This window comes from Barbus barbus, assembly GCF_936440315.1.
Source record: "Barbus barbus genome assembly, chromosome: 41".
In the NCBI taxonomy this organism is placed as follows: domain Eukaryota; kingdom Metazoa; phylum Chordata; class Actinopteri; order Cypriniformes; family Cyprinidae; genus Barbus; species Barbus barbus.
Window position 1 is genome coordinate 17,771,854 of NC_136719.1, and position 24,905 is coordinate 17,796,758.

The window sequence follows — 24,905 nt, forward strand, 5'->3', positions numbered from 1 at the left end:
CCAAAGGCATGTGTCTTATCCACTGCGCCATCACCACCATGAACGTGTGATTTTCCCTATGTTTGGACGCTGTTGCCGTAATTCAGAGTAAATCCGGGGACGTGAACAGCTCATAGTAGCTACGTCAAGTGCTGTCACGTAGAAATGACGCCAGTTAAGGCTGGATTACTTGTGTAATGTGGCTTTCGTGGGTTGCTCAAGACTGTATTACTGCCAAGCCTCTTTCAAACTCTATTCCAAACGCAGGAGTAAGAAGAAAATAATTTTAATATAGACTTATGAGGAAGTCTAAAGTGCTCTTCCGCAGAGTATGTGGATGACATGGCATCTGATGTCCACGAGTCCTTTGGACTGAGTCACGATGTGTCATTACCAGCTGTTAAAATACAAACAGCTAGTAGTAGGCTATGTCTGTCTATAGCTGTATGTCCGCGTCCTTCAAAGGCTGCTCCTTCTCTCTCTCTCTCTCTCTCTTTTTCTCTTTCTCTCTTTCTCTTTCTCTCTGTTTCGCTGTAACGCTTTATATCGCGACATTAAATGTGTGAGGTCACAAACACTGAAGACGATGAAGTAAAAGCCAGACTGACAGCGGTGTGAAAGCTACAGCATGCGTGTGTGAGTGGGAGTGTGTGGGAGAGAGAAAGAATTTATCAAAGACACGCCTACAATGAGAGAACATTTTTGATCTTTAAATGACAAGCCAGTGAAAATTCTCATTTAGTGCGCGTTTGCTTCGAGTCAGGACCACTACACTGAAAACAGTAAGAGAATATTATTTATGTGACTAATTCGTTAATATTAATCATATATACATAATTGTAACCATGCTGCATTTCTATGCTACATTTATACATAATAATTTGAGCATTTTAAAAGTTAATTGAGACTATTTTACTTCACTGTTCACTGCTGACAGAGTTGAATGAATTAATGAATGAATTACACTTTTAATTATTTTAAATAATAATATTTCAATCTATTTTTATAGTCTTTTATACAATAGAGATTGTTTTAAAGCAGCTTCACATGATTAAACAGGAAAGTAACAGAATAAATTATGCAAAGTTGAAAAATGCAGCAAATCCAAATTCTGCTATAAATCAGCTGTGGCAAGACCATAGTGTCACTATTTAGCTCCGGTCAGTTCAGTGTTGGTTTAGTTCAGTTCAATAAATGTAAACTTAATTCATTATGAAATTTAAGTTCAGCTCTACTGAAGACAGTAGTGTCAGTGTAATTAAACAATTATATCACATATAGCCTACAGTTAATTAATAATTGCTTAATCTTCCTTAGTTGCTAAAATGTTTTATTTGTTGTGCAGGAAGAAATGTTGGCTGCTTTCAGAGGACTCCCAAGGATTTTGCTAATATTCAGTCTAGTGCTGAACTCCACTTTAGGTGCTGACAATGGATGTGATGACTGGATTTTGAATGGAAACAATGATGTCTGCTGCAAGAGATGCAAGCCAGGTACAGAGACATTTACTGACAGCAATGTACTGCAATGTTATGTATGTTATGTAACCTAACAATATGTTTGCAATACTGACATATTCCTGTAAAAATGTATCTTAATTTTAAGAAGGTGCAATTTAATAACTGTCCTTTAAAAAAAAAAATATTAGAATATCAAAGATGCCAAAAAGCGGATTACAGATTATCACTGAAATTACACATTAGTTGGAAGTTTCAGATCATTTTGAAAGTGCCACATGAAAAGGATGTGGTTTAGCACTCAAAGGGAAATCCATGATTTGTTCTGTCATTGCGTAAAGATGACTAGATAATCCTTAGAGAACCCAAAGGGTTGTCCTAGAAATCTTACTGTAAATAAGGAGCTCTGTAAAGCTTACTTGAAATGTTCAGTTTCAAACCTGAGACTCAGCAGTAACTATCCCTATGTTTTGGAAATGTCATTCCAGATAAGCATACGTTATGTTGACAGTTAAACATACAGTGGACTAAAATGTTAATATATTATCAGATAAAAAAAGTTGAACTTTATACTTTTCAAAACTTTTTTTTATTGCTGGATTTTAATGATGGAAAAAACCCCTTAAGATCTTTGGACACCCTTTAGTGATTAGAGTGCTGAAGTCATACATCTATCAGTGTCAAATGTGTATGAGATTCAGTAGCCATGCTGAAAGCAGCTGCTTGTGGTTACAGGGAACCGCTTGGTGGAAAGTTGTGGAAGAGACCCAGAAAAGCTCTGTACCCCCTGTGAACCTGAAACTTACGTTCCACTTAACAATCTTAAGTTATCTTGCTTGAGATGTACCCAGTGCATAGGTATGATCCAGTTTTACATCCTCACTGTCATTTTGGTTGGCAAAAGATAATTAATGGTGATGAGAAAACAAATGATTTTATTTATCTGCATCATCATAAGCTTTGATATGTGCTTTATGCCGAGTACATAATATATACATGACATCATACTGAGTAAGCATTAATCTTTCTGGTACATGTTTACAGGAATTCAGTTTACACACAAACCTTGCACTATCAGCAGCGATACCGTATGTGGATGCAAGGACGGATATCGGTGTGGAAACAACATATGTTCCTTCTGTGTTGATGAATGCAAGGTGGGGGAGGAGCCCACCGAAGAACGTAAGATTTCTATTGAACCCCCTATTCTTGACCTTCTCCGATTTAAGAAGCTCTCAAGCTGTTTAATATCAGATTACTTGCTGTTATGCTGCATTATTTTCAATTAAATTCTGTACATTAATGCTTGCAGGATTTTGTAGAAAATGTCCAGAGGGAAAATTCAATGATAAAATCCACAGTATGTGCATAGAATGGAAAAAAAGGTAGCGTACAATTGGCTGTTTTTTTTAAATATTATTTCTCCGAAATGCATTTGCCATAAAAGCCATTCAAACATTCTTATTCATTCTCTAGTTGTCCTGATGGACAGACTTTGGTCAAAGGAAATGCTACCAGAGACAGTACATGCACAAATTTAGAAGGTAAGAAGAAAATACAGGAGGAGAACATAACTTGGATGGCAAGCAACATGCCACATCATCTAATGTTTTTGTGTCTGTTACAGAACCTAGACCAAACCCCTTACCAACTACGATAAAAAATACAAATGGTAAATGAAAATATCTTGTGAAAAAAAACAAAAAACGTTACCACCATTGCAGAGCTGTGTTCAAGTTAATTGGACTTATATTTTAATGTGAATATCAAATTCTAACCTCAAGGACATTTTTGTTTCCTCTAGAACAGACAAACCGGCTTCCAGTTTTCATTGCTGCAGGGATGGCAGGGTTGGCTGTGCTTTTTATCATAGCAACCGTGGTTGCATGCGTAAAGGCGCAAAACAAAACAGAGAAGAAGCCAAAAACCGATACCCCTGACCAAGGTACCATTTAAACCTGTGTGTCAATTTTGTCCTTCCTATATGGCGTTCTTAGAATAAAACTACCTGTCATGATATTATCTGATTTTACAGTATTGTCATTCCTTTCTTGTAGACCACTCAGACGAGTCCAGGATAATGGTAGTTGAACAGGAAGACTGTAGTTTTCGTCATCCTGAGCAGGAACAGGGTGGCAGCTCAGCGTCCATCAATACGCAAGACTCAGAGTCTAAGCTCATAGTGTGAGTTTACTGGACAGTATTTATTTACTTTTTTTTTTTTTTAATCTGATTTTAGCACTGAACATCTACTAAACTGTGAAATATATACTTGACTGGGTGTCAATCAGCCATTCCAGTTGGGTGTATCGGTGATTAATCTGAACAAAATGAGTTACATTTGTTCTGAAGAACAAAATTAACTTTCACGTTGGAGTTTTTAACTTCTGAAGTGTGGTGCACCTTAATAACATGAAAATGAGAGGTTGTTAATGTAGGTGTGCAGTAGCAGACAGCATGTCAACATTATTAGAGTAGGTTTCATCTACTGGTGCTTGCGTCACATTTTCAGGTCCAAGTCCTCTTGAAATACCCTGGTGGGCTTCCCCACTTTTTCTAAAAGAGCACCATTTAAAAAAATTATTTGGATCAAGAACAAAGAGGATAACATAAGCACAATGAGACTGTTTTAAATGGCATGTTTGCACTTTAATCATTTAAAAAGAAAAAAAAAATAGTTCTTGGTCCAGTTGTTTTTATTTCTATTAAAAACAGAGTAGAGCAGAGTAGTTTTTGGTAGCTATGTGTTTGTGTCATGTAGGAAGTGAACTGCTGAAACTTAACATTTGACCCCAATAATTTTTTTTTTTTGTACAGCTTCCTGTTTTTTAAGTAAAATTGTCAACTCTTGCCTTTCTAAAACCTGGGGCAACAAAATTATGACTTAATGTTCATTCATTCACAATTCATTCTTAAGCCTACTTGGGGTTTGGAATTTACCCTGGGAATTTAGGTTTCGACTCAAGGTTTCACATGCTACATTTGTAAATTCTTATTTGCACAGTCAATATCATTGACTGGATGAACTGCTAAGATTAAAGTTTGTCTCGCTCATACGCAGCAGTTGGGCCTATTTATTCCTGGCTGTACCATCCGGTTTATGCTAAACAGACTTTTCGACCTTCCAACTGAACGATCTCTTCACCACAATTAACGCGTTCCCGTTACTGTTTGACATTTACCTCTCAAACGCTGAAACGAAATAGAACGCTGAATGTTGCTATAACTCTACAAACCGCACGAGTAATTGAGGCGAGCGCTGATTGGTTGTTGGCCGTTACGTTCTGATTCTGACGTCGCATCGTTTCACACGCAAAGATGACAACCTGGTGTTAAGGTCAGTGTGAAAAAAATAAAGCCCAATAAAACATATGCTATAGAATGTAAAAACTACACTGTTGCACTATAGTATACAACACAGTTTGTTCTGTAGGCAATATTGTAAATATATGAGCTTGCCCCAGGGGTCTGAGAATCCATGTGTTTGGGAATTTCCTGTAGGTAAATACCTTGAGTTCATGGAGTGAATACTGAGGTTGTTTAACAGGTTATTGGGTACAAAATCCTTTGAAATTGCAAAACCATGGAAGAATTCCTTTAAGTTTACTCTCTCACTGAGAACGGAGATTAATAAACCAGTTGAAGTGACTAGCTTCTGACATGGTTTTACATTTCTAATCTAATGTAAAAGGACTGATTAGTGTACTTTATATCCTGCTGACTCAGTGGGAGTTCCCTGATGATCAGAGCTGAAAAATATTTACTGTATCTGTAATGTTATATATCTAGGATTCATGATGAATCATTTTGCATTCCAGTTTCATTTTCCTCCCATGACATACCTGTACCAACCTGCTGAGCTCTGCATCCACAAAAAAAACAACAACCTCACATTATTTGGCTCCAAGGAGCTGTTTTCTAAGGGCGTTATAAGTGTAACAGCAGTAAGGATGGAGCGGAACAACTGGTGGGAGAGCACTGTAATAATGGTGCTAGTCTTTAACGGTCAAAAAAAGGTCACCCTGTTTAATGTCACTTTATGCATCACCATGGGTTTACTATGTAAAACCTTATACCATGTAATCCTGTTTATAAAACAGCTCTACCTCTTGTACCCCCCCCCCCCTTTTTTTAACATAAAATTTCATTTTGTGGGAAGAGAAGGTCTCACTGGAAATTGATGTTTGAGGTGCTTCCCGCAGAAATTTGCATGAATTTGTAATTAGGGAAAGTCTTAACCTGTATCTACAGTTCAAATTTAATTCCACACAATTTCTGCTGTAAATGTAAAATGTTTATTAATGTGAATCAAGAAGGATTTGGGTATTATAATTTTATATATACAGTATATGTCTTCTCTATAAAGCATTCATTAAACTTTGTATAGGCAATGAAGGCCTACTGATTCATGACAACACATTATATACATTGTTGCCATAATATACAATGAAAACATATACAATATTATTTTAGAATTCAGCATCAATACATAAATACATGGAAGTTTCATTTCCTCCAGCCTGGCAAAATTACTGCATATATTACAGACTATGCTGATGTACACTACAAAAGAAGGAAGACGACTCATGCCAAAATTGTGTAAACCACTAAATATTAAAATAATATTAGAAACCGTAAACGTTTAATTTCCACAATGTGAATGCATGACTAGGTTCTGCAAAAAGGTTTTATAACTTCTTACATAAAGAAGGCAACCATTAGAAATGAAAATAACACTTTGGGTAAATTAAGACTAGTGTAGTTCCTGGAATACAGAGAAAAAAAAAAAAAAAAGTACAAGCAATTTAAAAAGAATGCCTGATTGAATATCTTAATAGATCAAGAGTAATGCAGAAAAACTCCAAAGAGGTTCACTCAACCATGTGCCAACTTCCTGTATCAAAGCATAGTATCATTTCAGGTTTTCCCAGAAGTCAAATGTGTAATGCCAAGTACTGCCAGTGGTAGCTTTCCCTCTGTGGTTACATACTAGCCTCTAACCAGCTGCTAAATAAAAATGAAAAACCAAAAGAGCATGACATGACTTAAACAGATGTTTACTAGTAATAGCAGCATTATCTGGATGGAGTGTCCCTGATTACAAAAGTATCCCAAGTCTTGGAGAAAGCAGAAGACTGGAAAGCCCCAAACTGCCAGGACATGCATGCATTTTTTAAATCTAATTTGGTTATTAATTCAGTTGATTTCACACTTTTATGTCCAGCATCACTGCTGCTTGCAGTTCTCTTTTGCATTTTCCTTTTTCTCCTTGGGCTTTACTCGTCCCAGTTTGTCACTCTGTCGTTTCGTGGGGGGCACAAAAGTAGGTTCCTCCAAGGGGTTGCACAAACCTACTTGTTGTGAAGTTTGATTTTGACAGGAATCTATAAGTTAATAGTTTTATAATTATTCATACCATTCATAAATAATTAAAAAGCTGTTTGTGTTATGTGAATGAATGAAAGCATCATTGCTTTGACCTGATTCAGCTGCATCCTTCCTTTGAAAGGTGGGGTCCAGCTCTTCTGCAATATTCCTGATGGCTTGCGGTTGCCTGTGGTGACACCAAAGGAAGTTAAAGAATATTTCCTGACAATTAAGCTATAGTTCACAGATGAAATAGTGATTTACATTGTCATGGAAACGTGACTAGGGTGCTGATTGTCCGGGGTGAAGTCATCAACTGGGGATTGAAGACCTTCGGAATCCAGTCTCTGCCTCTGTTTATCAATCAGCAAAATTCATAATTAAATTATTTTGGAGTTTGTTTGTACTACAAAAAAGGCAAATAAAGGTTAGTTCACTCTGGTGCAACAAACAGGAACAGGGTTTTAGAATTTGTTAGAAATTGGTGTTTGCTGAGTCAGTGTGAATCATCCTTGAAAGATCAATATTTCCAAAGAACACATGTGGCAATACCGATGAATCATACGATCAAAAGTAAGGTTTAACCAGTTCGTCAGCACTAATGTCAGAAGGAACTGTGCCCAAGACATGCATGGACAAGGCAGTTTGGCAGATGTGTCATTTGATACATTCAGATAGTTGGAATTTCTGGTTAGTAGTTAGTAATGAGTACATGGTTACACAATAACAAAAGACAAGTGTCAGTCTAAAATTATGGCTACCTGTCTGTCACATGCTGTTCTCCGATCATTCTCCCTGTATTCTCGAACAGGTTCCAGCTCACCAGACCTCCGTTTAGCCTTTATCTCCTGTTTCTGCATGAAACGTGCAATTTCCTGCCACAAAACGTCAATTTATGCACCCATTTATGCATAGGAAAAGTAGCACTCATTCAAACTCTGCTTACCTCATCCTGAGCAACCTGTGCTGCTCTGAAGTCTCCAATAGGACAGTCCCTTCTAAGAGGAGTGGAACCATGCTGAGTCTGAGAGAAGAGAACACACTTCAGTAAACTTGGCAGGAAAGTGGCCCTCCAGCAGCAGGATGACTTGGTATACAATATATCAGTGATATTCAATCATGTTCCTGGAGCCCCTCAACACCAAACATTTTGAATGTCTCCTTTGTCTGACACTCCAAGTTCTTAAGAGTCTTAAAATGTCTAATGAGCTGATGACCTGAATCAAGTGTGCTTGATTAAGGAGCAAGTGGAATATACCAAAACTGCGGTAGATATATTTGGTCTTGTAGTTCACCTCTTCGGCCAATCTCTCCTCCTCTTCCTGAAGCCTTCGGGCCAGCTCCTCATCCAGCAGTACTTGCTCCAAATCTCCCAAGTCAAGAGCAGTCCTTCCACTCCTAAGAGCAGGTCCTGTCAGGTAATAAGGGCAAAATCACAACCAGATAATGTGGAGAGGAGACACAGGGTTTTCAGGCCACCATAACCTTCAGCCGGTTGGGCCACAACCAGAGGTGTCCAATCCTGCTCCTTGAGGGCAACTGTCCTGCAGAGTTTCTCTCCAAAACACTTACCTGGAAGGTTCTAATAATCCTGAAGACCTTAATTAGCTGTTTCAGGGGTGTAATTAGGGCTGGAGCCAATTTCTCCTGGAAGGTGGCCCTTCAGGACCAGGATCGGACACTTCTGGTTGAGACTGTTGAATATGGATTTTCATTTGATTTAACTCATTGGAAATCTTACTGGTTAAGATTACAGCCCTGAAAACACACCTAAAGGACACACAAAGTAAGAAACAAATCAAAAAGTAACTGCAAGGTCAAGTCAAGAAGAACCAAGAATATTTAAAGCTGAGGTACTGAAAAGGACAAAACAACTGATGCTGCTCTAAGAGAAAGAGGTTTTTGAGAAACAAGGATGAGATCTAGTCTCACTGGAGAAGGGATCAAGCTTAAGTAAAAGCAGATGACACCAAAAAAAAAATGGTCTCAACTCCCAAGATGTACACCGGAAGCACACAGGAATGGACAGGAGTTCTTGTTTACTGATTGGGGCTGATTGGAAAGCAATGAGCAGATGTAGGGACAGGCTCAGCCACACTGCAGAGAGGGTTTACCTGCTCCAGAAGAGCGCCCACTGCAAGACTGGAGTCTTTGTATCCGTCTTTCCTCCCTCCTTCTCTCCCTCTCCAACTCTTCCTCTGTGCTCGATCTCTCTTCTTCGAAGGTCTGACAGCACTCACTTTGACTTCGCCTCACTCTACACTCTCCATGCCTGTGGTCTCGGTCTGTCCTCCTTTCATCCTCCGTTAATGATTGAGCTCTCTGCCGTGCATTTCTGCCTCTTGCCATCTCCCAACTTCTCGTATCTCTCAAATGGCCCTCCACTTCCAACTCCAACTGTGGCCCTCTAGGCTGCAGTGAGGGGGCATTATTTGAGTGTCTTGGTCTAGCCAAGTTAGAATCATCTACGCTGCATATTCTGCTTCCCTCACGCACCGATGTCCGCCTGACGTTACCATGATAACTACGTCGCATTGAAATGTTTCGTTGAAACTCCTGAGCTTTAGTGTGTAGACCTTGAGTTTCTCTGAGGTGTGTGTGATCATCTCTTAGCATCCCTGCAGAACACTGAACACTTTCCCTAGTGTCCCTGTGACCATTTTCAAAAGTCCTACAACCGTTGACATGATAACTGTTAGAGCGCCTCCGTTCATCCGGGAAATGAACATGTCTTTCCCTAAAACTCTCTCTACAGCCAGAACCATCTCCCTGCCACATTCTGTTACGATCCTCCCTCATGCTGCTGTGTCGACTCAGCCCTGTTCCTGAGACCTGCTGCTTCTGTCGCAATATTTTCTCAAGTTTATAGACTGGTTCAAAGAGATCATCCTCAGAGCTGTGGCTGAGGTAGCCTTGCTCACTCATATCGTTCTTTATGAGCTTAATGACATCTCCCCATCCACCTGACAGGTGTGATGATCTGTTACTGCTGCTTTGGCTGGTCATGCTTTTGTCGTCCTGCTCTAAATGAGCTCTGGAAGGTCTACCGATCAGCCTCCTCTGCCCTACTGTGGGTTTGCTTTCCTGTCGTATGGCTGAAGGCCTACTGTACTCAATCAGGTCCTCCTCAGAGTCCGAGTAGGTGGGCGAGGAGGAGTGCTGCCATCTTCTGCTTGGAGACCGGTTGTGAGGTACATGAACAGGCCGGGGTAAGCATGGACGAGCAGGAATGCTTGTGGACTCTTTAGTAAAGCCAACCATGCAAACATAAAGCAGGGGATTTGAGAAATGGTTAGAGATCGGGGGGTACAGCGTAAAACAGTTAACATATCAAGCTCTGTTTAAAAGTAAAAAGGACAAATGAAAATAAAACATGCATTATGTGAGAAAACAAAACAAAACATGGAGCTTCACTGAATTCAGGGTGATTCAGGACGTGGTTAGTAGTATCATCATTTATTCACTCTCATGTCAGTCTAAATTAATTTTCACCTTTGGGTGAACTATACTTTAACTGGGCTTGTTTCGCAAAACAAATTAGTGGAAACAAATTTTGCAGGCAAGTCAATATATTTAATGCAAAACTTGACATTTTCTTGAAACATTGTTTATGCCATTAAATGAATTGAGGTTTTAATATCAGACAAAAAAGATTTGGTGTAACCATAGAACGTTTCAAACAGAAACCAAACATGAGTGAATTGGATCATCATTCCAGATGATATTATGTCCTGTGGGGCTTAAAAAGCAAATGAAGCAGCTGGCTATGTGTGTGATACTGTACGATGGATGCATTAACAATACACTGCATGTTGAAAAAGTATGTGTGTATTATTTCAGTATATTTAATATTCCAAATTTGCTTAAAGATGATGGAGTATTCGGTGTAAGCAATAATCACCCGTGGAGTCACATTATTTTACAGCAAATCAGATGCTTATACAGGAAACAACCATTTGACTTGACAAAGAAAACATGTGACAAGACATTGAGACATAGTTATGATGTTATTGGGATAAGAAATTCTTATTATGAACATGTTTACTACTTATTTCTCCCAAGAAAGCTACGGTTTTCAAAGTCAATGAGGGAGACAAACAAAAATACTGTTATACACGCAAAAGAACTGCTTTAATCATGCGTAAGTTGAGTTTCACACATTGTGCCCTCAGCATGTGAATGCCACCCATATTAACAGTCTGCAGCATTTATACTGAATGTGAACATGTCGCTGATTAAGTTCCACTGAAATTAGTATCACAGATGAGCATATTTTTGCTGGGCCTCACATAAACTCATTGAAACTGCACTATAAACCCATTTAAACATGATCTTTCACAAATCAAGATGATTTCACAAATCAGATGATTTAAACAGTTTATAGCTATACTATGGGGTTGGGGTTCAGTGTCAATGTAAATGTGGCCCCCTTGACATGTAATTTAGATTTCACACTTGTAATAATCTATAAAATTTATGGCCATTATGAAATAAAATATTAAAGGCAGTAATCTAGAAATGTAACTATTTTCTATACAGATGTGCAGCTTTGTCACACAACAGAAACATTGTCAGTGTGAACACAATGTGAGCCCGCTGTCACAAAAGAGTGGCCTACCTAATAAAACTGTTGAAGTTACACCACTTCATAAAAACTATTCAATAACACCTTGAATTACAGAGGAGTATTTTACCTCTACCATCTTTATGTTGGTAACTGCTCCTGTGTCTCAAATAAAGCTCTTCCTCTTCCTGTATCCTTTTAGCTATTTCCTAAAAAAAACAACAACAAAAATAAGTTTTACAGATTATAATGGTCATTTGGGGAAGTGAGGATCTGTTTTTATTTAACAAATTTTTAATGAATATGGAAAAGCATGTAAAATATAACTGTAGAGTGTATTTGGAAAAAAACCTACTATAATAGCACGTCAGAAAGAAATAGATTGACAGTTATGACACAGAGGTGAAACCCTCAACTCACAAGCGTGGGCTGTGTGACTAAAAATATATCCGCTCATACACTTATCACAGACGCCAGCGATAGTCCACGTACATCAACAGAGGGGAATTTCCATGCTTACGTATCAAAGGCTGTGAGACCTGCCTGCACTTACTGCAAAAAGCCCACCAAAGCCCACAGCTATGTGGTCGGTTTGCAGCTAAACTGGCAGACGGGACACAATTTATCGCACAGCTGACCACAATGACTCACAAGTTTCCTCTGACAAAGTATGGTTGAAACATATCTTAACTGAATCAATTACAGTGCAGTTACCACAGTGACCATTTCTTTTATCTTACCACATGCCTTCCAACATTTTGTGCCATGTAAATAAAGATGAAATTGATCCAAATTTCATAAGAAAGTTACAAACTATGATTTCTGCATAAGCTTTACAAAAAAATTATTTGAACCCCTACAATTTTAATATATGTTTGTAAGTCACTAGTGTCTCACTTTTTTGAAAAGCGAGACACTAGAAATTTGAAAGATTTCTTATTTTGTATTTCTACCTGCCTTGAACTGTGTTATGAAATACTGTCCTTTAAAGTCTTGCAGAAACAACCATAAATGTGACAACACACCCTGTATATGACAGAATTTAAGCACTTAACTAGAAGATGGCAGAGTTCTGTCTCAATGATAAAAGTTCTTTCCAACAATCATAAAACTTCGACTTCTACTGAGCTAAAATCTGGGATTTTAATGCTGTTTACATACTTCTACATGAAGGAAAGATGTAAGACTTAAGGAGCTCGGCTAAATATTTATAAAAAAGTTTTTGAAGACCTTTGAAAATGGGAGAAATTGGAACATGGGAGAACAGTATAAAGAGATGGTCAAGCTGTTTAGTTCAGATGTTTTTAAGTTTGAGTACCTTAATGGTTCACAAGGGGGTGCTAAGGCACCTGTGTAAAATTTGAGAGAGAAAATAAAAAGATTTTACAGCAATGTATTTTAACAATATGCTTTGAATTTGGTATTTATTGTAAAACTTAACTATGTTTCTCCAGTGTTCTAATAGTAGAAATAAAAACTGATATTTTGTAGAAAAAGCAAGATATGCCGTTGACTTTGCTGTTAACTACACATAAAAAAACATTAAGTGTTTTGGCTTTAGCCAATGACAAAAAGCTAGTCTTTTAGTTTTGGAAATTTTTGTATAATACCATGCTTAATATTTTTGCACACAGCATAAAATGGTCTATGGGTATATATAAAAATATATATATATATATCTGCCTTTAGTAAGACGTCCCTTAGAAGGAAATCTTCATATCTGGGGGCCCCTTGCATTAAACTGTCTTGTTAACCTCCTCAGCAGTGTCTCTCTGTTGCCATCAGGTCCTGGTGTCCTCCTATTCTAATTAACCTGTTATGCTGACCTTTCTTACTTCACAGCACAAACCGAATTAAATCCACCGTCCTGCGCTGAGAGATTCTGACCCACGTAGGGACCGACTCCTGTCTCCAGGGGGCTGATTCTAAGCTTATCTGGCACCTGTACTCTAAAGAAATCACCCCTCCAGATGAGGATTGTTTGTGTACACAACCATTAGAGCGACTGGGTGAGAATTATGTTCAGCATTACTCTTCCCGGCTCCTGCAGGAGCTTGATAGGACAGCAGGCTTCAGAGCCGCGTGTGGAGATGATATTTAGATGTGACCTGCTGCCTCACAGGCTTTAATTAACACAGGGCTGCAGGGGTGTAAATATGTATAATTAATGCAGCGGAATGCCATTTTATGCAATATGCAAGGCCTGTCAGTGCAAAATATGCCACGCAGGTTTGAAAACATCTTCAAGATTACTAGTAAATATTAATTCAACAAGAATAAGCAGACTGATATATTATCAAGCCGTTTTAAAGGTTTAAACTAACATTTCAAGCACTTTTGGTGCTTTCCAGTAAAAAAAACAATAAAAAAAAATAGTTCTCTCAAAATAAGTCTTGTTTTTAAAGTCTTGTTCTAAATTTGTTTTAATAATGTTTAGATATATTAACTGCAAAACGAGCAAAATGTTTAAGAACTTGCATGATTTCTGCAGTGAAGCTGGCAGGTCAAGTCATGATTCTTCATGTTCACTATACAACTTTGAATCATTAAATGTCCCAAACGTCCAATATTCCTTATTCAGAATTAGTAAAATACTGTGATTTGAAATGCCTCACAGGGATGTTGACTCCGAGACCACCTGCATGATAATAGGTGTTCAGGGTCTAATAACTTGATATGCCAAAGTTCTCTGACTAAGATTTTCTACTTGCTGAGCCAACAATTTTCAGCTTTGCCACCTGATTCACCCGGGACTCTCCCGCTCTCAAGACACTCCCAAAAACACTCAGGCTTTGATTTCCACAGTAACCCCCACAGGCTGTCTGTCTCCAAACAAATCTGAACAAGAGACTCCTTAATTAAGTTTCGCTGCAATGTCATTCAAGAGAAAAATAAAGACTGAACAATTTAATTATTTTTCCTGGCAGACTCAGAAACCTTGTTGCTACCCGTTTAAATAGCTCAGAGACTGTCCTGGGTCATGATAATAATTTAATTCAATGCAATCAAGTCTTACATGCAGAAATGCTCATCTCTTACTTTTGCTAAAATATTATTTAATATAAAAATGTGTTATTTGAACTAAAAAGTTAATCATTTTATCAGGACAACTACTATTCTAGGCAAATCAATTGTCTGGTCATGATGTGTTGCAGTGGTTCTCAAACTTTTATATGTACACACTCTGTGCGTGTGTGTATCTGTGTATTTTAATGCTCCGGAACCGTTTCCCCAAATACTTCTATTTACTGCCTTACTATAAATCAGAAAAACATTTTGGGGGATAACTTAGATTTAATATTTATAAACTTTAAGATTTCATATTTAGCTGATGCTAAAATAACTTTTAGTACAGGTATTACAAAGATAGCTCACTCCGGAGCAACCAGAAATTAAAGGAATTGTTCACCCAAAAATGAAAATTTTGTCATCATTTACTCACCCTCATGTCGTTCCAAACCTATATGAGCTTCTTTCTTATGTTGAACAAAATAGAAGATATTTTGAATAATTTTAAAGAACCATATAGTTGCTGGTTCCGATTGACTTCCATAGTAGGGAAAGAAATACTATGGAAGTCAATGGGGACCAACAACTGTTTGATAACAAGCATTCTTCAAAATATCTTCTTTTATGTTCAACATAAGAAAGAAACTCATACAGGTTTGGAACAACATGAGGGTCAGTAAATGCTAACAAAATTTGGACTGAACTTCATGGATTATCGCTTGCAGCACCACACCACCTTCAACACTGCTAAAACATTTATGGGACCCTGAATACAAAGCCCTCACTAAAGAAAAGCTGCAGATCCATAGAGAGTTCCTTTTATTTCCACACTCAGCTTTTCTGCTTGTGACTCACTGAACTCGAAGTCTAGAAGTGTACCTGGGGAGGTTATTTAAGGTGGGCTGGAGTTAAATGCATCTGAAGTTGATTAAGGCACAGTATGAGTGTGATTTTTGCTTTATCGTAGCTTGATGCTCATTCCCGTGTGGTCTTTGCCAGCACTTACACTCCACAGGAGACTAGCTGAATACATCATCTCACTGGCGTCCCACAGTGACTCATTAATTATTGATCCATTTGATCCCTCAAAGTGCTTCAGAGGTGTAAATGAAAAACAGAAGGGGTGACGTCTACTGAGCCTGGAGTGTGTTACACACCTCGTCCTCCACTTCCCTCCTCCGAGCTTCGTCCGCACGCCGCTGGATCTCCTCCTGAATCATGTGTGCGTATTCTGAGTCTCGTTCCTCCCTTCACAGGAAAAAAAAAAACATCTTTGCTATAATGAAAACAACAAAAAAAAACACAAATGTTTCCATTAATGTAAGGAAGAAATGCCAAAACTGTCGCACTATTGGACACTGGTGGACTTTGGACATGCTATCAGCTACTGAACTGCTGATAAACAGTATACAAGCATGAATAGACAGTGTCATATCTGATAGTGGTGTGACTAGTCTTTGTCTGCCTGTGTGTGATCTTACAGTTGGTGAGTGGTCTGGTGCTGCAGCATCTGAGCCCTCTGCTCCTCCTCATCCTGGAGTCTCTTGGCTACTCTGATGTCTCTTTGCACCAGCTGATTTCTCTGCACATTTGAGTTGTAGTACTGCTCAACTGTTGAAGAAAGCATGCAAGATTACAGAAGAGCACATGGAAGACACACTACTGTTTAAAAGATTTATTTGAAAATAAATTAATGTTTATTCACACTGAAAAAAAAATTATTCAATGAATTTACTATTTTTTTTTTTGAAAGTTCAAAAAGTTAGCTTCATTTATTGTAGCTAAAATAAATTGTGAAATGTAAAAAAAAAAAAAAAAAGTTAAAAGATTTCCATTTCAAATAAGTTATTTTGAATTTTCTATTCATTAAAGAATGTATAACGGGTCCCAAAAATATTAAGCAGAGCAATTGTTTCCAAAATTAATATAGTAATAATGTTTCTTGAGCAGCAAATACGCATTAGAATGATTTCTGAAGAATCATGTAACACTGAAGCCTGGGGTAGTGGCTGCTGAAATTTTAGCTTTGCCATCCCAGGAATAAATTACATTTTGAACAAATTGTATTTATTTATTTACAATATTACAGTTCTTACTGCATTTTTGTTCACAGAAACATAGGAGTAAATCTTACTGAGACTAAAAATCATGAACTGTAGTGCATATCAGAATATTTAAACCTCGAAAATGATTTCTAAACATCTGATGTACTTGTTTCTGTAAATAATGTAATTAGACCTCCTGTAGCTTACTGTGAAAAGGAAGTGCACACTTGCACAGAGAGATCATCTGATTTACATGTAAATCAACCTAATTACAGTTTGTTTTGATTTCATATGTCATTTAGGGGTGGGTAAAAGGCCGAGATGAAAAACATTAACCCACATATTGATGCGGCGATCTCTGTGGACTGCTGTTCAGAGAACAGACTAAAACTAAACTCTACCTTATTTGACCAAGCAGGATATTTCAGTTGGCTCACATGAGAGGTCTTATCTTATGTACTGAAACACCCTTGTACATGCATTTCTAGGTGTGTGAACACCAGCCCACTTTAGAAGTTTACAAAAGACGGCTGAATATGTCAAGGCTGAGAAAAGAAGACCTTAAGCTTGCGTTAAAATGCTTTAGGTGTGGCAGATGAAATTAGAGAAATGGGACTTACTTTCCTGCTCCTGCAGGTTATGAGCTAAAGCTCCATCCTCCAGTACAGCAAAACCCTGGCATACTGCAGAGGAAAAACAACACTCAATACAACTTTAAAAACATTAACAGTTAACAGCTATGAGAAATGCTGCTGATCTTTTATCAGTGGTCTTTAGATACTATACTTTTATAATCTGAAGTTATCATATAGTAGTTTAACCATAAATTACATTCAAGGCTGTAACTGGAGACATTGTCAGAAAATACTGGCAGACATTTGGACTGTGTTCAGAGACATGCTGAGTTAGTTCATGTCTTCAGAAAACATTTCAGGTCATTTTAGTAAAGCTCATTTAAAAATATTCATAGCACCACATTTGTGAAGCCTCATATTTCAAAAAAAAAAAAAAAAACATTTTATCCCTTTTAAAAAAAAGTCTTAAATTCTTTATATACCAACTTTAAAAACGAGACACTCAAATTTCATAAAGCCATAATAACCATAAAGTTAAGCCTTAAAATTACACTTGTGGTTTTGGTCCCGTAGGTGTCACATTTAATTTTAAACCCTTAAAATAATTGACAACCCAGAAAGTCTCTCACTGCTTCAAGGAAAATCTTAAATTATTTTCAATAGCACGACACAGATTTCTTTTGTCTCTCAATTTGTAAAACCAAAAAAAATGTAAGTAATGTCTATGGGGCAGGCATTTCAGAGGATTTAAAGCAGAAATACAAAGATTGCATTTTCTTCTGTACTAAAGTGTTTCTTAGCTATTTGTGCTCTAAAATGGTCTAAATCGCTCTTTTAATGGAAGGACTAGCGTTCTAGGTGGATGAAGATCTGGTCATGCATTATTTTCAGTGCTAATCAGCAGCATTTTTATGCCATTGATAGAACTAAACTTTATTTAACCCAGAACATTCCTTTAACAAGAAGCAAAAACACAGAGTATCAGGTCAGTGAACTCTGAATTTAACAAATGTGCATGTGAACCGAAAAGTACATTTCTTGAGAGTCTTTCAAGCTGATATACAGCCACATAATGCACATGTGCAAAAAAGTTGCTGCTTATACGAGAGCTGAGTGCAGATATTTTGGAGCACTAAAGCATCACAGACAAAAAGTTAAACACCTTTAAAATAAACACTAGTCCTACTCGAACCTCTTGTGGTGCTGTAAAATATTTTGGCTGTTAAGGAGGATTTGTTTGATGTTAAGGAGCAATTATGCCTGAAATAGACATTTATTTTGTGCATTGCCATTTTCTTACCTCTAGGGAAGCCTATACAGTATGCAGTAAACCTAAAAAAGCTCAGTACAGTGTTCTGTACACTGCAGAATCCCTCAAGGAGTTAAAGTAAATAACTTTTGTGCTACATATTATGGTGAATGTTGACTAGTGTCGATTGAAGCAATGTCACAGGTGTTACCAAACAAACATATACAGCTCTCATAAACACGCTCATGGCAATAAAACATCAACAATCCTGTAGTGCCATCCCTCAGGACATCCACAAAGTGTACGCCAAATTCAAATTTAGTAAAAAGCAACCTCAAATTCAGCGATTTACAGGGCTGCAGAGTCGCAGAGAGTTTCTGAAAGGAAAATGGCCTGTAATTGACACAACAGCTGGAGTCTGAGGTTTTAGCGCTGGTGCTGGACCTGTGGTCGGGACGCAGAACATTACAGACCCTGAGAGCAGTAAAAGTGAGCGTTTTACTAAATCAAGAGCCACCCCATCAGTGTAACTTCTAGATTCACACTCAACAGGACTAAAACTTGAAACAAAAATGACTCTAGCTACATCTGCTTTACTTCAGGATGGCCTGAGCAATTATACTGAATTAGAGTAGCATGACCATAATATCCTAATGGAGACATACTGACTTCAGCACAACCTCTGACCTGAGCAGCTGGTGGAAATCTATGTATAGCTGTGAGGCCCAGCCATCCCGTCTGGTGGAGTGAAACTACTGACCCCCTAAAAATGCGAGCAGAGAGAAATAATCCTTCTGTGGGGTATCCCAGATTTAAATGCAACCGTTTCAGTATCCAAAAAGACAAATGTATTTTCTGCTTGAGACCACCTGCTGCATATTGCGATAACCCATATCAGGTTACACAAGCACCTACCAACAATGCCCTCACACATGCACATAGAGCGTACATACATACGCCTGCACACAGGAGGAATGGTTTCCAGATGTGCCAGCAGCAGAAAAAAAGACACAAGCTGAGTAGAAGAATAGTGAGATTGGTGGCGTTTACTTTGGAAAGGCATACAGATGAGGGCAAAACATAATGGCCAGTGTCTTTGTCCTCCTTTGAGACATCCAGTGGCTCTGTAGACTCAGTAGCTGGTTTGTTTTGTCCAGCAGCCAACTACTCTCTGCCTGGGGACAGGGCATGACAAGAACGCTAACATCAACAGAAATACACTACAAAAATATTTGTAAACCCCATATATTCCATGCTAATAATGTATCTAAACATATGCCAGAAAAAGCATTTTGATGTTGCATTACAAATTAAATTCATCAAATGTCAGGATAACTAGATTTAAAGGTTTAGACCACTGTTCAAAAGTTTGGGGCCAGTAAGATTTAAAAAAAATTTTTTTTATACTTTTATTCAGCAAGGATGCATTAAATTGATCAAGTGACAGTAAAGACATTTATAATGTAAAATAATTGCTGTTTTTTTTTACTTTCTATTCATCAAATAATCCTGGAATCAATTTATCAGGGTTTCCACAAAAAAAAAAAAGGATCACGAAGGATCACGTGACATTGAAGATGATGCTGAAAATTGAGCTTTGCTATCACAGGAATAAATTACTTTGTAAAGATATGATAAAAATAGAAAAGCTACTTTGAATGGAAATATTTCACAACATTACTGTTTTAATGCATTTTGATCAAACAAAGGCAACCTTGGCGAGCTGTTTAATGCTTTAAAAACCTAAGCAATTTTAAGAGTATATGATAACTAGGTAACCATTTAGGGACCAATTCTCACTATTAACTAGTTGCTTATTAGAATGCATATTAATGTATATGGGCTGTTTATTAGTACTTATATAGCACATATTAATGCCTTATTCTCCACGACCATATTCTAGATCCCTTAATCCACCCATACCAAAACTTAATTACCTTAACTAATAAGCAGCAAATTAGGAGTTTGAGGCAAAAGTCACAGTAAATAGTTAGTTAATAGTGAGAGAATTGGTCCCCAAACTAAAGTGTGACCAACAATTATTCTCACACTTAAGATCCTATTTCAATCAATTTCTTTTGTATAAAGGTGTTTTCATGCAATATTATAAAATTATCAGCCTCATTTAATCAGAGCTACTGTTCTCAGGAAGCATAACACAGCAAAAGATATGTGAAGCCTATGCTAGCCAAGTACATACACCTACAGCCAATTATTAAAAACATCTGGTCTGATTCCTTTAGTCAAAACAATCCTAATATCACAAGGACAACAGCATGAACTACTGACAGTTGAATTTAGTATGCTGACCAAGTTTGGTCAGGAAAACACATTAGTCTTCTCTCTAAACACTGATCCGTCCTTCAGACTACACCTAAACTGATAAGATTCCTCACAGCTGTATCCACCCCCATAACAGTTCAGGCAGTGCTGGGGATTTCTGCTCATCTTTATCTACAGCCGAGGAACTCCAGAACCCCTAACAGCAGGAGGCCCTTGTCTCTAAATTTCCAGTCAACAAAAAAACAACACTCACAGATTCACACGCTGAAAGGATCGTCCATTTTATCCAGTCAATGAGGGAGAAGCTGTACACCTGTGTTACTTTAAGATTCACTCTCGACAGTTTAAACAACTGTTAACTTCATACGCCCTTTCATTGTAGGAGGAGGGATTTGAGCCTGCAGACCCGGTTCTAGCAGCGATGAGGTTTAGTGGACCTGACCTCAGCATTTAGGTGTCTGATTGGGGCGATGAGTGGATTGGCAGGCAAGAGGGTGTGGATATAAAGTTGTCAAACTAGTTTTGCAGAAGCCAAGCCAAAAAGACATGCTCATATTACAAAGATAGGGAAAACATACGCTTGAAAGCATATATGCATACTTTAAAAACATGATACGCCCATTTAAAAATAAGATAGAGACACTGAGATGAAACAAAACAAACAAGTGGTTGACAAACTATTGAACTGAGATAGGAAGTCTGAGATGGATCTGCCAATCTCACCAAGGCTACATGTACTTGATCAAAAAAAAGAAGAAAAAAAAAAGAAAACGTCTTTTGTAAAATCATGATATTGCTCAATTAAATGTGCCCTTGCTGAAGAAAAATATTAACTTCTTTCAGAAAAAACAACAACTCTTACTGACCCCAAACATTTGAACAGTAATATATAGTTGCCACTACCAGACATTTATAAATATCTATCTGGGCAGAGGTTTCACGGCTTAAAGAGGAAAAGGGTCAGTGAAGGCATGGAGTATGCAAGGATGCAAAGGGTTTAAAGGGCAGTGAGGAAAGAGGCTGAGTTTCTCAAAGGAACTGGGGTATAGAGACAGCATTCCCAAGACTACGGCAAGAGAACTACCAGAGCAAAAACACATCCACAGGAACTGATAAAACAAGAGTGAAGACAAAGGGAGCTCACTACGATTTATTACACAATGCTTTGGGGAACTAGTATTGAAAACAAACTGAGGAAATGAAAACACTCTTGCTCACAGGCTAAGTTTAAAGGATATTAGCCCAATGGGATAAAACATGGCATAGTAAATGCATAGACATAGTAAGGCATAGACATTAGTTAATTGGGTGATCTAATAGAGTCCTTGTTCTATAGCCAGTGCTTGTTTAAGCGTAAAAATACAAAACAAAACAATGAAAGCATTGTGTACAGAATGAGAACGGAAGGGAAATCATTATCAAGATTTTCTCCTTCAAAAGAAGCATAAGAGACAATACTGGAGCAAACAGAGCCATGTGGAAAGGCTCTTTCACCAATGGAAAAAAAGACCGCTCTTTTGCTTTTGAGATATAGAGCAGACGTCTGGAATGTTAATCAGATCTCAGACTTATCAGCAAAAGCTTGCAGCACATGGGATATAACATCAAAATGAGACATCTAAAAATCTGAGACATCAGATTGGGAATCAACAATCAATCTCACAATGATGTGACACATTTTGGAATCTTACGCATCATACAACATAATAGCACAAATCACCCAAAATTAAATGGTCTGCAATGTGTAACTATGATGCATGTCAGGCAGGTCTTACCCTCCTGGACTCTGGGCAGGTTGGACTGATCCACCTCCAGCTCTGCCATGACTTTTGGCACTGCTCAACAACTCCTGTCCATTCAGCAACACCTAGCCTCATGAGAGAGAGAGAGAGAGAGAGAGAGAGAGAGAGAGAGAGAGAGAGAGAGAGAGAGAGAGAGAGAGACTGGTTAGTGCTAGACCGACTGGGCCAAAGTAGCTTATTTGGTCACTGTGAGTGTCCCAACAAACACAAAGCTTTTGACAAACCACTGCTAGAATATAACACATTTTATTAACAAACAAAAATTACAATATTATACTTAAAACAAACACAAATAAAAAAAACAATATTTTCTCTTTAGAATTCATCTGTAAAAAAACCCAAAACAAAACAGGAATACGGAGTTGTTGTATAAAACATCTGTAAAATAAAAAAAATATTTAGCCTAAAATAAAAAATTAAACATTAAATAAAAATTAAATAAGTCATTCCTTTAAACCACTTGCAAAATAAAATAAAATAAAGCCATTAATTTAAGAAGTCATCTGTAATAAATAAATGTTTTAAACAGTAAGTGCATTACTGGTTTAAAAGTAATTCAAATTTATACGTAAATGACAAAAATATCGACTAGATAAATTGTGTTTTGCTATAATAGCTTTTTTGACCAAGCATAAACAAACACTGTGTGAAGACAAAATATATGACAAAGCAGCTAATGCAAAGGTGCCCAGAAAAACAAAACAAACAGCGAAACTAAAAAATAAATAAACCAGCAAAAGTGAAATGAATGGGGACAGTGCGGTAAATGGATCTTCACATTCCTAACGATTTTCACCACAATGATTCATCACAAAAACATCAAACACTGAAAACGTGATTCTCTACAGACACCAAACACAGCGTCTTACCTGCTCCGCGCTTCTCTCCTCTAGAAATGCTCTTTTCTGTGTTCAACTACTTGTTGCTTACTAGGGCTACACGAAAACTCTAACTTCTCATAAACTCATACTTAGATTTGGCAGTGTCTGCAACAAGCCTGAACTATAATTACCCTGTTTCAAAGTTTCCGACTAGACAGACTGTTTTTGACAACGAGACAATGGCATGAAGCTTCCACAGGGATGGGAAGCCAGCGCGGACAAACTTCACGCTCCCTCCCTCGACCTGCGCGCTCATTACATCACACTGGTGCATCCAATCACATCAAACATTAACACAAATATAATTTAACAATGCATAAATAGGGGGAACTTTGATGCCCTGGTACGCGCTTTAAAATATACTTAGATCTAAAGTCTTTTGAAAATTTTAATTATTGAAATGTTGAAAAACATCACTAAAAATAATAGCAAATTATTGTTCTGTCAAATTTTCTCAAGTTTAGTTAGGCTAAATGAATAGTGCATAATAAATGCATAGTATTTTATTCTGTTACAAAGTGTTCCTCAGAGGTGTGGGATGACATTCTGCCCTCTACTGGTGACTGAGTCTTTAAAATTCATGCATTCTGAAGGAAACTTTTCGCTTCGTTCTTGTATATCTTGTCCTAGGCTAGGAGACTAGGGTTGAATAAGTAGGCTATAACTAAATAATACTTAAAACAATAATTAAAATACTTATTAGTACGAATCTGTCATTACTATGGGCAGTCGTGGCTTAATGGATAGCGAGTTGGACTTGTAACCTGAAGGTTGTGGGTTTGAGTCTCAGGTCCGGCAGGGATTGTAGGTGGGGGGAGTGAATAACCAACACTCTCTCCACCCTCAATACCACGACTGAGGTGAGACCCTTGGCTGCCCACTGCTCCGGGTGTAATTTCACTACTTGTGTGTACACTTGGATGGGTTAAATGCAGAGCACAAATTCTGAGTATGGGTCACCATACTTGGCCACACACCACTTCCCTTTGCTATTTTTTTTTAAACTTTAGTAACTGGTCTACAACCCGAATTCGGAAATGTTGAGACGTTTTTTAAATTTGAATAAAATGTAAACAAAAAGAATTTCAAATCACATGAGCCAATATTTTATTCACAATAGAACATAGATGACATAACAAATGTTAAAACTGAGAAAATGTACAATTTTATGCACAAAATGAGCTCAGATCAAATTTGATGCCTTCTACAGGTCTCAAACTAGTTGCGACGGGGGCATGTTTACCATGGTGTAGCATCTCCTCTTCTTTTCAAAACAGTTTGAAGACGCTTGGGCATTGAGGTTATGAGTTTCTGGAGTTTTGATGTTGGAATTTGGTCCCATTCTTGACTGATACAGATTTCCAGCTGCTGAAGAGTTCGTGGTCATCTTTGACGTATTTTTCGTTTAATGATGCACCAAATGAAAGATCTGGACTGCAGGCAGGCCAATTCAGCACCTGGACTCTTCTACTACGAAGCCATGCTGTTGTAATAGCTTCAATATGTTGGATCAGCGTTGGATCAGCATTGGATCAGCATTGGATCAGCGTTCTCGTCGCGCTCCCTGTCAACTCCGACCTGGTTTCTAGCCAGCATCCAGAGTTGCAATGATCCAACCAACAGACCGAATTCTAGCATTGAATCCCGGTCACGTGCCACAACCATCAGCAGATCCCAACGAGCCAGTGTGCAGT

The 24,905-nt window shown here is 37.8% G+C and overlaps 2 protein-coding genes across 6 annotated transcripts; one reads left to right on the forward strand and one right to left on the reverse strand.

Annotated features, from left to right (window-relative positions):
* The first annotated feature begins 708 nt into the window (after positions 1 to 708).
* On the forward strand, positions 709 to 5,825 carry LOC306860703 (tumor necrosis factor receptor superfamily member 9-like). Its single transcript, XM_079402535.1, has 9 exons — positions 709 to 761; positions 1,325 to 1,472; positions 2,172 to 2,294; positions 2,481 to 2,618; positions 2,749 to 2,821; positions 2,913 to 2,980; positions 3,064 to 3,108; positions 3,241 to 3,381; positions 3,494 to 5,825. The coding sequence occupies exons 2-9, from the start codon at positions 1,331 to 1,333 to the stop codon at positions 3,622 to 3,624; spliced, it is 861 nt and encodes a 286-aa protein (XP_079258661.1). The 5' UTR covers positions 709 to 761; positions 1,325 to 1,330; the 3' UTR covers positions 3,625 to 5,825.
* On the reverse strand, positions 5,712 to 23,431 carry LOC306860702 (uncharacterized protein). 5 transcript variants are annotated; one of them, XR_013783404.1, is made up of 14 exons: positions 23,200 to 23,414; positions 22,304 to 22,395; positions 17,042 to 17,104; positions 15,858 to 15,987; positions 15,534 to 15,624; positions 11,498 to 11,576; positions 8,918 to 10,045; positions 8,099 to 8,214; positions 7,750 to 7,827; positions 7,565 to 7,678; positions 7,068 to 7,156; positions 6,917 to 6,990; positions 6,597 to 6,820; positions 6,320 to 6,443 (listed from the first exon to the last, which is right to left on the reverse strand). XR_013783404.1 is itself a non-coding variant. In XM_079402532.1 (13 exons), exons 2-13 carry the CDS (start codon positions 22,350 to 22,352, stop codon positions 6,663 to 6,665), a joined length of 2,169 nt encoding a protein of 722 aa, XP_079258658.1. In that variant the 5' UTR covers positions 22,353 to 22,395; positions 23,200 to 23,414; the 3' UTR covers positions 5,712 to 6,662. The 5 variants fall into 5 exon arrangements, 3 of the variants coding, with proteins under 3 accessions (XP_079258658.1, XP_079258660.1, XP_079258659.1); XR_013783403.1 differs by having other exon boundaries at positions 5,712 to 6,820; positions 8,062 to 8,214; positions 23,200 to 23,431; XM_079402532.1 differs by having other exon boundaries at positions 5,712 to 6,820.
* Between the last annotated feature and the right edge of the window lie 1,474 nt (positions 23,432 to 24,905).

Coding starts and splice junctions, on each gene's coding strand:
- LOC306860703 (XM_079402535.1), top strand. CDS start 1,331: ATGTTGGCTGCTTTCAGAGGACTCCCAAGGATTTTGCTAATATTCAGT. Junction 1,473..2,171: donor CTGCAAGAGATGCAAGCCAG/GTACAGAGACAT, acceptor TTGTGGTTACAG/GGAACCGCTTGGTGGAAAGT. Junction 2,981..3,063: donor TACATGCACAAATTTAGAAG/GTAAGAAGAAAA, acceptor TGTCTGTTACAG/AACCTAGACCAAACCCCTTA.
- LOC306860702 (XM_079402532.1), bottom strand. CDS start 22,352: ATGGCAGAGCTGGAGGTGGATCAGTCCAACCTGCCCAGAGTCCAGGAG. Junction 15,625..15,857: donor CACCAGACCACTCACCAACT/GTAAGATCACAC, acceptor TTTCCTGTGAAG/GGAGGAACGAGACTCAGAAT. Junction 6,991..7,067: donor AGTCACGTTTCCATGACAAT/GTAAATCACTAT, acceptor GTGTCACCACAG/GCAACCGCAAGCCATCAGGA.